This window comes from Suricata suricatta, chromosome 3 (genome assembly GCF_006229205.1).
Source record: "Suricata suricatta isolate VVHF042 chromosome 3, meerkat_22Aug2017_6uvM2_HiC, whole genome shotgun sequence".
Classification (NCBI taxonomy): Eukaryota; Metazoa; Chordata; class Mammalia; order Carnivora; family Herpestidae; genus Suricata; species Suricata suricatta.
Genome location: NC_043702.1, coordinates 171,280,993 through 171,293,126, shown reverse-complemented (window position 1 = coordinate 171,293,126; position 12,134 = coordinate 171,280,993). Strand labels below are relative to the sequence as shown.

Sequence of the window (12,134 nt, the reverse complement as noted above, 5' to 3'; positions counted from 1 at the left end):
CGCGTACTTGCGGCGCAGGGAGCGGCTGACGGTCTGCGTCGGGTACCCCAGCAGGTGGGTGACGCTGCGGCCGCGCCCGCCGACCTTGCACCCGGGCGCCTCGGCGTCCTCTCTGTGGAAACAACAGGCGGGCGGGTGAGCGGGCTCCTCCGGGCGCGGCGTGGGCACGGCCTGGCCGGAGCGGGGGCGCTGGCAGCCTCTCGCCCCCGCGCCTCCTTCCACCTGCGCCTCGCCTCTCCCTCGGCCTCCACCTGCTCTCCTCGGCCTCCTCCTGGCCGGCGAGCCCGCGCCGCACACAGGGCCCGTCCACGCGTGTCCGACAGCCCTCGTCCCCTTCTGACGTGCGCACGGCCGCCTGCCTAAATGGGGAGGGAGGCTCGGAGACCCAGGAGGAGCCGCCTGACCTGTCCTTCTCTCTCCTTAGCTAACACCAGCCTTGCCCTCGCTTTCTCCTCTCCTCACCTCTGTCCCTCAACCTCCTTCTCTCTCTTTCCCTCCACCCCCAGCACACTGCAGTCATTAGCACCACTAGTCTTGTTCTATTTTTATTTCTAGTCGGTTTCTAATATAAGTTTTTAGCACTATTCTTACTATTGACTCTTCTTAAATAAGCATGTCCAGAGTTGTCACCGGCGCGAAACAGGGGAAACACGAAAAACAAACAAAAAAAGAAAAACAGTCCCTGCCCTCCAGGAGCTTACAGTCTAGACGAGATGGACAGAGAGGTGCATAGACAGGAGGGAAACGGAGGGCAGGGCAGCAGAGGTGAAGACTGGCGCGGAAGGGGGAGAAGGGAGCCACGGCGGGTGGCAGGTCGACATGCTGCGTCCCCGGCACTCCTGGCGATGGCCGGCAGGGTGGGGGTGGGGGTCCCGCCGGCCGGTGGCAGGCCGGGGTGAGGAGGGGCAGGGCGCCGGTCCCCTGCCGCTCGGCAGCATGCAGCATGCATCAGGTTTTACCTGATCTCACTAGCCAAGTCGCCGCAGGCCCCTCCGCCGACCCCGCCGCCGGTGCTGAAGACGAAGCCACTGCGGGAGCCGCCAGAGCCGGCGCCCCCGCAGCAGCAGCAGACGAGCCCCCAGATGCCCACAAACAGACAGCCCAGCATGAGCAGAGAGCCCAGCACTGCGCCTATGATCATGCCTATGCGCCGGGAGTCTGCGGAGAGAAGTGGAAACAGTCAGGCTTTCTGCAGCCCGGCAGGTGCCTCGCTAACCAGGAGGTGCCGGGCAGCTCCTCTGTGGGGAAGAGAGCAAGGGCCCCGGGGGCAGGGGGGGGAGTCAATCTCCGGGCCCTGGGACACCCAGTGAGGAAGGACGAGGAGATGCATGTGCATGTGTGCATGTTTCTCCCAGGGCTTCCCAGCCCTGATGGAGATGGGAAGGCAGAGCCGGCAGAGGCCCCAGAGGCAGCCCGGGCTCCTCCAGCCCCGCCCTCCCAGCCCAAGGGCCCCCAGGGCCCCCGCTGCTGCACCCACCTGAGACCTTCACCTCCACCACGCACACACTATAGCCCACGTGGTTGGCCACCGTGCACTGATAGAGCCCATCGTCCTCACGGGAGATGTCCTTCAGCACCAGGTCACCGTTGTTCAGCCCTGAAACTGAAAAAGCGCCAGAAGGCTGTAGCAAGGCCGGGTGGAGGCCACCCCAGCCTAGGCCACTGTGGGTGGGGATGGAAGGTGGGAAGGCATATGCGCGCTCGCACATGCCTGGTCCACCCGACTCTCCCGGGGAATCGCTTCCCTGTGCTGAAACAGAGAGGCAAGGCAAGCCCCTCTCCCAGCAAGGGGACAGAGACACCATTAATTCACTCTGTGACCTTGGGGAAATATATCCCCTCTCTGGACCTTGGTGTCCTTATTTGAACAGTGAGGACAGGAGGAGACCAGAGGAACTCTAAAGGTCCCTCCAGCTCTGAGATTCTCTGTCGGGCACCAGTGCTGGCCAGCACCCCTGTGTGCTGGCAGCTTTGTGCGCAGCCCGCTGAATCCCCCCCCCCCCCCGTGCCCCTGGAAGGTGGATGCAACCATTCCTTTTCCCCTTGTGATGAGACCAAGGCACAGAAGGGTGCAGCCGGCTGCCTGGGGCTCGCAGCCAGTCAGTGCAGCCGCCTGGACTCAAGCTGGGCTCTATCTGTGTGTCTCCCCTGCGCTCTCCCCCCAGGGTCCCGCTGCTCGCTCAGCCCCACCTTGGTTCAGGGAGCTGTGGAAGGATTCCTGGTAGGAGAGCTCCGAGTGGAAACTGTGCTGTGAGTGGTAGGAGCCGGCGCGGTAGGGGTGGGTGTGGCCGCTGATCTTGGCCCACTTGTAGGAGAGAGGCGGGGTGCCACCGTTGGCAAAGCACTTGAGCACCACGTCGTTGCCGTGGGTCATGTGGCCCTCAGACCAGCACAGTGGCACCGCAGGCCGCGCTGTGGAGAAGTGGGCAGGTGTGAGAAGGGGTGCGGGTAGGACCCAACCGACCGAGGGGCTCTGCAGTCTGGGGGAGGGGCGCCTGGAGGAGTCCGGCGGCCATACCTTGGACAGTGACGATGACCTTCCGGCTGGCCATGGTGGTCTTCTTCACCCGACACTCATAGGTGGCTGTATCAGACACCTGCAGGTTCATGAGGTTGATGGAGGCATCATACTGGCTGGGGTCTGAGGCTGCAAAGCGGACCCTCTGCTGCAGGTGGGGAAGGTTGCCGTGATTGATCCTCTTGTCCTGGTAACTGAGGAACTGTGAAGAAAGGGAGAAAACAGAGGTGGTGACCCAGGCACAGCTGAGAGGAGGGCCGCCTCGGGCATTTCACTGAACTTCTCCAAGACTCTGTTTTCGCTGTGGAAAGATGGTGATGATGATACGTGACCCATTAACCTCTTAGCGACTGTGTGAGAGCAGATGAGATCAGAAGTTTTGGAAGTGCCGGGTCAGGCTGGGCCCGTCCTGAGGCCTCCCTGCTCCCTGGAGCAGATGGGAGAATGGGAGAAGGCCGACTCATTGTGATTTGTGACTACAGAACCCTCATCCCTGTCACCTTTTGGCTGACCCCCAGATAGGCCCTGTGCTGACCTGTAGAGCAAGGGGAAGCCTAAGCCCGGCACTCACCACATTCTCCCGGTGTGAGGGGTCTGAATTGACCTGCATCCACTCGATGTCCAGCCCGTTGGGACCATAGTCCTCAGGGTCCAGGATGTAAGGGCAGCCCAGCCTCACATTGTCACCTTCTGCCAGGTACAGGATCTCTTGGCCATCCCCGTTGATCCGCACAGCAGACAGCAGTGCTGGGGGGGGGGGTGCAGGACATATGGTGGGGGGAGGGAAGCCAGGGGGCGGGGCAAGTCCCCTTCAGCCCCTCTCTCCACCACGCTCTGCAGAGTTGCCTGGGGGAGGAGTGCTTGCTCTCAGTGTGTGTGTGTGTGTGTGTGTGTGCTAGTGTGTGCGAGTGCAGGGATTGGTCTGTGCATGTCTGTCTGTGCCCTATAACTGTGTGGGATTGCATCTGAGTTTGTATGTGTATATGGCTGTTACATATGCTTGCACACCTCGTGAAGGTGTATGCACGTGTGAGTGTGTGCACATGAGTACATTGTGTGAATGGCTTAGGTGTCCTGTAGGGATATTCATGCACACGACTGGGTAGGGTGTCCCGTATACTTACATGTGTGTGTGTCTCTGTGGATGACAGTGTGTGCCTGTGTCTCTGTGCTTGGGCGTGACCACATGCGACTGGCTGGGTCAGTGCTCTGAGTGATCGTGCCTGTGCGTGACGGCGGGCAGCCAGAACCCGTTTGTGTGGTGCCGCTGACGGTGCATGCCTGGGAATATGGCCACCTGCATCTGGAGGACAGTCTGAGCCTTGTGTGACAGCATATGGCACTGTGGATTTTGTGTCCTTCCCCTGGTGCCATCTATGGCTCAGGCACAGCCGCCCACACCTGCTGGCTCCAGCCAGGGCCCCTCCCCCTGCTAAGAGCCCGGGCTCCACTGAGTCAGCCTGGCTGAGGAGCCAGGATCTGGAAGCTCAGGACTGAGCTCCTTGCCCTCCCCTCCCCTGAAGCCCCAGGCAAGCGCTAGCCCCAACAGGTTGGACCCAGAGAGGAATACTGAGGAGCATGGCTGCGGGGGGTGGTGCTGGGGCCCCAACTTTGGCAGGCGGGGCGGGCAGGCTCCACCCTCCAATCCCTGTCAGGCCCCTGGCCCAGGATGGCTCACTCTCCTGCTTCATTCTAGAGAGCCAGCAAATCCTCTGGAGTCCCAGCCCTGGTCTCCGCAGCTGCTCTGCCCTCTGGATCTCTCTGGGGACTGCGTCCATGTTAGGGCAGCTCACGCATAGAGTTTCACATGGTCACAGCCACACATCACACTTACAAACCTTCAGAACACTGGTACGTTCACCCTGAAGTTCCCACTTTGCTACCCACACAGACCATCAGATCCAGACAGACACACATCTGCACACAAACGCAGATGCACGTTCCTCCGGAAGACGTGCGCCCCTGGCCACTGCGCACCCCCATGGGCATCCGCCCAACACGACTCGTACTGCAGAAGCTTCCTCCGCTTCCCAAGAGCCAGCATGGGCCCTTTCAACACCCCCAGACTCTTCCAGGCACCCCTGAACTTCCCCCGGGACCCTGGCAGGGCCAGCAGCCCTCACCCACAGCCCCAGAGCAGGCGGGCTGGCCACAGGGCACTAGCGGAACCTGGTGATGCCTCCTCCAGCCCCGGGGCCAAGAGAACACCAGCCCTCCTGAGATAAGGATCCTGTGCTGACTGCCAGCTCCTGGGGCAGCAGGATGCACACCAGGGATGAACCAGGCCCAGAGAGCACAGGCTCCACCCTGGGAAGGGCCGCCAGGAGAACTGTCCCCATACCCAGGGGCTTGGCACAGCAGGAGGGTAGGTCTACAAGGGAGGGGGGTGGGGAAGGAGGGGACAGGCTGAATAAGAGTGCCTCCACCCCGCATTGGGCAGTGTCTTCCGTTGTCCCGGGCCAGGGCGCCTCACCCTAGCCTTTCAATCTCTCCAAAATCCTCTCTACCTCCGCCCTGTCCACGGGGCTCCAAGCCTTTCCACACCCCCCACTTCTCTGAGCAAGTTGTCCCTGCTGTCTCACCTTGGCCCCTCTTGCTCCTGCACTAAGTATTGCAAGGAGCGTGGGACAAGAGAGGGAAGAAAGCCAAGGAGAGAGAGCTGGTCAGGACGCACTGGGGGGAGGGAGGGAGGACGGGGGCCATGGTGATGCGTTGGGCCCCCCACTTCCCCCCGCAAAAGCACCAGGGGCTGGGCGCCCGCTGTGGGCGTCTGCTCACAGCTTGTAAATCCTTCGTGCATTTCCCAGCTGCTTCCACGGCTCCTAACCCTCCCTCGGGAGGTGACAGAGGAGAAAGAGGCTGTTGGAGCAGACACACGGCGCACGGGCTCTGTCCTGCCACACCCACACACGCACCACACACGTGGATGTGTCTCAGAGACCCTGCTGTCACGACACTGCCAGTCATGCAGCCTCTCTCCCTCTAATGTGCACGCACACGCACGTGCACAGATGCACATGCACGAACAAAGGCTGAAAATGCTTCCCGAGTTCCTCCCTCGAATCCAGACCCCAGAAGGGTCTCACAGCCATTTCCAGCGATGCCCACACACAATGGCCCCTGCCATTGTGGGCAGGCAGTCACCCCATCTACCTCTGAGCCCTGCCCTCAAGGTGAGCCCCAAGGGGTGAGGAGGCTCTGGGAGGTGCTGTCCCCACCGCCCCCAGGCCTCATCCTGGGGGGCGGAGCTGCCTTCTCCCAGACCAACTCCCTGCACTTGGCTCTAACCTGGGACCAGCACACACAGAGAAAAAGGGGTCTTTCCGGGGCACCTCGTGGGCGGCCCCAGCTTCGCCAAGCACCTGACGCCCTGCCCCACCCCCAGATCCCCAGGCTCTTAAGCCCTGCACTCTGTGCACAGCATGTGCGTGCATGTTTGAGCCCCACACGGCTCACAGACACCGCGAAGATCCATCAAGACTTGTGCCCCAAGCCCTCGGGGACAGAGCTGTCCTGGCGCCATCCACAGTCTGGTGGACTCCGAGGCTCCTCTGTGGGGCCCCTTGCGGGCCCTTTCCCTACCCTCCTGGCATCGCAGGGCTGCCCCAGCCGGATGCCCAGCCCCATACCTGGGCTCAGGCACACGAGTAGAAGGTGGAACGCTCCTCGGACTGCCATGGCTCTAGGCTTGGTGTTTCCTCCGCCTGGGCTGGGTGTCCCTGGGGCCGGAGGCCGTGGTGGTGGGTGTGTGGGGACAGGTGGAGGGAGGGGGAGTGGAGGGCCCAGATGCTGCCTGGGGTGGCAGGAAGGTGCAGTGAGTGCCGGAGCCACAGCCTGAGTTATTTCTATAGGAGGGAGGGGGCCTGGTCCCCGCCTTGGGGAGGAGCCCCGGGAACCTTAATTATCGGGGTGACAGAGTGGCCTCCCCAGGCATTACCCAGCCCGCACCCAAGCTCTTCCCTGTCCTGAGAATGGCAAGGGGAGGCCAGCGGGACTTGTAATTAGGCACCTGTTAAGCCACACTTCCTCCTGGCCCCGTGCTCCGGTAACAACAGCCGCCTAGCTTCTCGGCGTCCATGGAGCTCCCCTCACCACTCATTTGTTGCCTCCTTCCCCAGGGGAAATGGGGAAGCAGAAGGACAGCCAGGCTTGGGGAGGAAAGGTGGCCAGGCTGTGAAGGGTTAACTCGGACCCATGGACACAGGGGTCTGAGTCTCCTGCAGGCTCTTCCCCGACCCTGGGGGAACCCCCCTTCACCCCAAGTTGAGGTCTGTGGGAAGGGGCAGCAGGGAAGGGGACATGGGCTGGAGGGAAGGCCCAGGCAGATGAAAGACACCCAGGAAGGTCCAGCCCACCTTCCCCCTGAGGCCTCTGGCCCTTCAAAGGGAGTCAGGCATCCCCAGAGCTAAAAGAGGGAAGTGTGCAGGGGAACAGGGTCTTCCCCTGGCTGTATCTCAGAACCGTGTCCCCCACCCGTACGTGAGGTGAGGTCAGCTCCTAGCGCAGGGGGTCCCTGGGAGCAGGGGATGCTGGGGGACGCAGGAAAGACCGGGAGGGCCTGGGAAGGGGGTGTGCCTGCGTGCGCACAGCAGACGGAAGTGTGCGCGCCACGTCTCTGCTTGTCCACACCTTTCAGGGATCCCTTGGCGTCCTTGTTTCTGTGCACAGGAGGGGAGACTAGGCCCCTCGAGCCCCGGCCTGCTCCCTGGGGTGATCTGGGCAAGCTGGCCCTGGGTGGGTAAAGGAGGAGGCCAAGGGAGGCCAAGGTGGAGGACCAGCCCCTGCTCGTTGGTCGGGGGGCGGGGGGGCAAGGGGGGGTGGTCCCAGGACTGCTCCCTCAAAGGGGCCGGAGCTGACAGGGGCCGCAGGGAGGGCAATGGTGAAGAGCCTTGGGGAGAGTTCTGGGCTCGGGGCCAGCCCAATGAGGAAGCCCCAGGAGTCCACGCGCCTGTGTGCTCCAAACCCCTCCGCCCGCCCCTCGGCAATGACAGGTGCTCTAGGTCCCAACAGAGGTACCAACGAATATCCTTATTTCCTGGTTTATTTTGAGGTTTATGAGATTGTCCTGCACCCTGGGAAGAGCAAGGATCATTAGCCCCTCTTTACAGATGGGGACTCAGCCCACGTACTGCCGTTGGACGTGGGGGGCCACCAGGCATACTGACCCTCCACCCAGAGCGGCCCAAAGGCTCGGTGGTCCTGTGGGTTAGTAGATGTACCCACAGGGCAGAAGTGCGGAAGGCCAGTGACGGGGGATGGGGGGGGCGGCGGCGGGGCAGGAGGAAGGGAACTGGGCAGCAAAGAGGAAGGCTCTTTGCGGCTCCATCACGGTCAAGAGTAGGGCTGGGCCTGGATGTTGGCTCCTATCAGAGCCGGGGTGAAGGTGGGGTCAAGTAGTTGGGATTAGCGATGAGCCTGAGGCCACACTTGAGGAAAGAAGGCTGCATCAGGCCAGAGGGACAGCGAGCGCTGAGGCGAGGGTGCGCAGCCGGGGTCCGTGTCAGGATGGGGCTCGAACAGGGGGTGCACAGCCATGGGCTGGAATGTGGCTGCCGCCAGACTGAAGGCTGCCGAGGCTGACCTCAGGGTCGGGTTCCCTCTAGTAAGGTTGGGATGGGTCGTTTCTGAGTTTGGGATTTGAGCTAGGGTGGATCGTGGTTAGGTTTAGGACGTGAGTTACGTGGGCAGCACGATTCCTGGGGATCAAAAAGGGAGTTTTATTTATGAGGCAAAGACTTCCGTCTCCATCTGCTGAAGGGCAGCCTGGTTGGAAGGTCCTCCTCCACTGTGGGAGAACGCCAGCGGCGTGTCAGCACGCATTGGTGTGCGAACTCGGGGTTTGGAGGGAGTTCCAAGCAAGCATGAGCCCCTAACAAATGGAGCCCCCTGAGTCCCGCTGCACAGCCTGAGCCCCCCACCAGTCACGCTCCCCGAGGGACAGCTGGGCAGGGGGTGCGGAAAGCTGTCAGCAGGGAGTGGGCTCTGGCTCCAAAGGGAATCGGAACACAGGTTCCACCAGACGAACTTTTACTGGGTCGGAGTGGAGGGGAGCTCCTGGTTTTGGAGTTCAGGGGTCACGTGCTGGGGGAGACTGAGGGCCCAGATACTCCTAGAAGAATGGCCACTTTTGAGGGCTCCACGCCGGGACCCCTCAGAGCCTCAACAGGCAAGTCACACGGTTGTTGTCTTTTGACCCACTAAGGGCTAATTGCCACCTCCTTGCAGTTTGGGGCCCATAAATGAAGCTGTCAGCCTTCCTGCCTTGTGCCCTGAGCCCTGCAGGGTTTTGTGGGGGTGAGAGTGAGTGTACTGAGGGTCAGCTTGCTTTTCACAGCAGAGGCCCAGCCTCCTGGCTCTGAGACCGGCCCCCAGCCTGCGTCTCTCTCTGGGCTCATCCTCAGCAGAGGAAGAGAGGCCACTCCTGGGAGCCCTCCCCTGGCCAAGCCCAACTCCTCCCTCTCCCTTCCCCCCCCAGCCCCCACCCCAAACATCCCATTTCCCCACCCACTTTCTTTTCAGGTCTCAGACAGGTTGGGACAGAACCAGGGGACTGTCGGGGTCTGTCTGTGCCCTGGGGAGAGAGAAGGTGGTCAAGGTGGTCGGGAGAGCCAGTGCTCTGCAAAGGGACAGAGAACACACGTGGCTTCCAAAGGGCCCGTCAGAGGCTCCGAGAGAGAGAGAGGAGGCAGAGGGCCCGGGCTGCTGTCTGTGCCCCTGGCTTTTCCCTAAGAAATCCGGAGTTCAGCGCAGGAGACAGGGCCCTCCTTTGCACACAACCCCCCTCCAGTTTGGGCTAGATTTGCTTCTCTTTTTTTCAATTATTTTTAATCTTTTTATGTGTTTTGTTTATTTTTGAGGGGGGGAAGGGGCAGAGAGAGAGGGAGACACAGAATCCGACACAGGCTCCAGGCTCTGAGCTGTCAGCACAGAGCCAGACGAGGGGCTTGAACTCAAGAACTGTGAGACCATGACCTGAGCCACCCAGGAGCCCCCTGCTTCTTTTTTTTTAATGCTTGCTTATTTATTTTGAGAGAGAGAGAGAGAGAGAGAGAGAGAGAGAGCATGAATGGGGGAGGGGAAGAGAGCGAGAATCCCAAGCAGGCTCTGCACCATCAGCACAGAGTCTGACTCGGGGCTTGATCCCACGAACCATGAGATTGTGACCTGAGCCGAAACCAAGAGTCAGATGCTGAACCGACTGAGCCCCCCAGGCACCCCGGGTCATATTTGCTTCTATTCTAAGACGGAAACAGCATCTCAAGACGTAGGCTTAGAAAGGAGTGAACAGAGACACAGAGGAGGGAAGAGGCAGACCCAGGACCCAGAGAGGCCCAGAGGCTGTTTCTGAGATGACGCACAGCCCAGCCCCACGGCGTCTTGGGGGCGGACAGGCAGAGGCTGCCGCCGGCCTCCCCTTCTGCCAAAGCCTTGGCGGTGCCCGGCAATTCCACACAACTGCGGGGACCCTGCCCTCCAGCCCCGCCCCCCAGGCTCAGGCTGGAGCTCGTCTCCCCAGGTCTGCAGACTGCCCCCCCACTAAACTACACACACACGCACGCACTCACACACATGCACACACTCACACTCACACACACAACACACAACACACACACAGTCAGCAGGCCCTTAGCCCCTCTCCCAGGCCCCGCATAGACACAGGCTCACCCTACAACACCCGGGGAATGGACAGCAGACCCCAGGAGTGAGAGTGCCAAGGAAACGCCCAGGGGAGAGGGTCTGCGGGCAGAAGTCTGGACAGACATCACCACACCAAGTCTGAGAGAGGGCAGACAGGTGCCTGCGGCCCACAGTCACACAGAAGAAGGAAGGCCTGAGGCTGATGCTATTCGGCAGCTCTCGGCAAAGGGTTGCGATGGGAGGGGGGGAAGGAAAAGTGGGTGTCTGGGGTGGGGGGCCCAAGTGACATGGCAGGAGACTGCCCCACTCAGACGGGGAAGGGTGGTTGGTGACAGAGAAGGCTGAGATCCATGCGTGAGCTGAGTTTTGGGAACTGGGTTGGGGCTCAGGAACCAAAGGTCGGTGCGGCAGGGTCAAGGTTGGTTGGCAAGAGCTCCTCACGCCTGCTCAGGCCTCCTGAGGTTCTGTTATTCCCTCCCAGAAGAAGGGGGGTCCCGGGAGGGGGCTCAGATGTGCCCAAATCCCTCCCGTCAAGCAATGCCCCCACTCATAGGAGCAAGCAACAGAAAAGGAGTCCCCACCCACAAGCGGAGTGGCCCGCCCACCACCATGTCGGCCCAGCAGCAAGGCAGGGGTGGGGGTGGGAGGTGAAGGTTAGGACCTGACCTGCTGTCAAGGGAACCTCTTGTAAAGAGTATGTGAGTTCCAGGGCTCAGTCTGTTGAGCGTCTGACTTCTGCTCAGGTCACAGTCTCGAAGTTCATGGGTTCGAGCCCCACATCAGGCTTTGTGCTGACAGCTCAGAGCCTGGAGCAGCTTTAGATTCTGTGTCTCCTTCTCTCTTGCCCATCCCCCATTTGTGGTCTGTCTCTCTTTCTCTCTGTCTCTCAAAAATAAATATAGAAAAAAAATTTTAATAAAAAGAATTTTTTAACGTTCTTTTAAAAAAGAGACTCGACAGAACTATGTTCCCCTCACAGAGATCAACCACGTCCTCCAGGGCCCTCGTCCATTTGACAAACGGGCAGGGCCCTGGGGAGGCAGCAATCAGCACACTCGGTCCATCCTGGAGGTCCCGGTCCAGTGGGGAGAGCAGCGAGGCAAAGGTGCCTCCTCGTTCACCGGGTCGTGAGCCACAGCGATGTGCGGCAAGCCCCATCGCCTGGCGGAAGTGACGTTTATTTTTTTTTTTATAACAGTTGATTGTCAAATTCGTTTCCATATAACACCCAGTGCTCTTCCCCACAAGTGCCCCCCACCATGACCATCTCCCCCTCCCTCCCTCCCCCTCCCCTTTCAGTCCATGGTTCGTCTCCAGTATTCAGTAGTCTCCCTTGATCTGTGTCCCTCACTCTTCTCCACTCTCTTTCCCCCTTCCTCTCCCCATGGTCCCCTGCCAGGTCTCTCCTGTTAGACCTATGAATGCAAACATATGGTATCTGTCCTTCTCTGCCTGACTTATTTCGCTTAGCATGACCCCCTCAAGGTCCATCCACTTTCCTACAAATGGCCAGATGTCATTCTTTCTCATTGCCATGTAGTACTCCATTGTGTATATATACCACATCTTCTTGATCCACTCATCAGGTGATGGACATTTCGGCTCTTTCCATGATTTGGCTATTGTAGAAAGTGCCGCTATGAACATTGGGGTACATGTGCTCCTATGCATCAGCACTTCTGTATCGTTTAAACAGCTCTGGGGGTAAGTGGGGATGTGCCCAGAGCACTGTGGGTGGATCATTTCCGTATTTCCGTCCTTGGGAAGTAAACCAGGGCGGGGTCCATCGGGACACACCGAGGAAGACAGTCAGCTGATGGTTACTTTTGCAGTGAAGGCAAGAGCCTCGCAGCCGTCTCTCTGGGGACCTTCTCCCCAGTCCAGCAGAAGGTTCAGGATCGGAGCCAGGCCTGCAGGATGGCCAGACGACTCAGACTGGCTGTCCCGGACCGCGTGCACGTCTGTGTGGAGAAACCTT

General features: G+C 60.4%; 1 protein-coding gene across 1 annotated transcript in view; it reads right to left on the bottom strand.

Moving 5' to 3' along the window:
* Positions 1-11,314, bottom strand: part of VSIG8 (V-set and immunoglobulin domain containing 8) — a 16,877-nt gene extending 5,563 nt beyond the window's left edge. The window contains exons 1-7 of the mRNA XM_029933423.1: positions 11,134-11,314; positions 3,090-3,265; positions 2,519-2,720; positions 2,191-2,412; positions 1,478-1,603; positions 960-1,158; positions 4-112 (exon numbers count right to left, since the gene is read on the bottom strand). Coding sequence (XP_029789283.1) covers positions 4-112; positions 960-1,158; positions 1,478-1,603; positions 2,191-2,412; positions 2,519-2,720; positions 3,090-3,265; positions 11,134-11,314 — 1,215 coding nt within the window. The remainder of the gene's footprint in view (positions 1-3; positions 113-959; positions 1,159-1,477; positions 1,604-2,190; positions 2,413-2,518; positions 2,721-3,089; positions 3,266-11,133) is intronic.
* Positions 11,315-12,134: the final 820 nt, after the last annotated feature.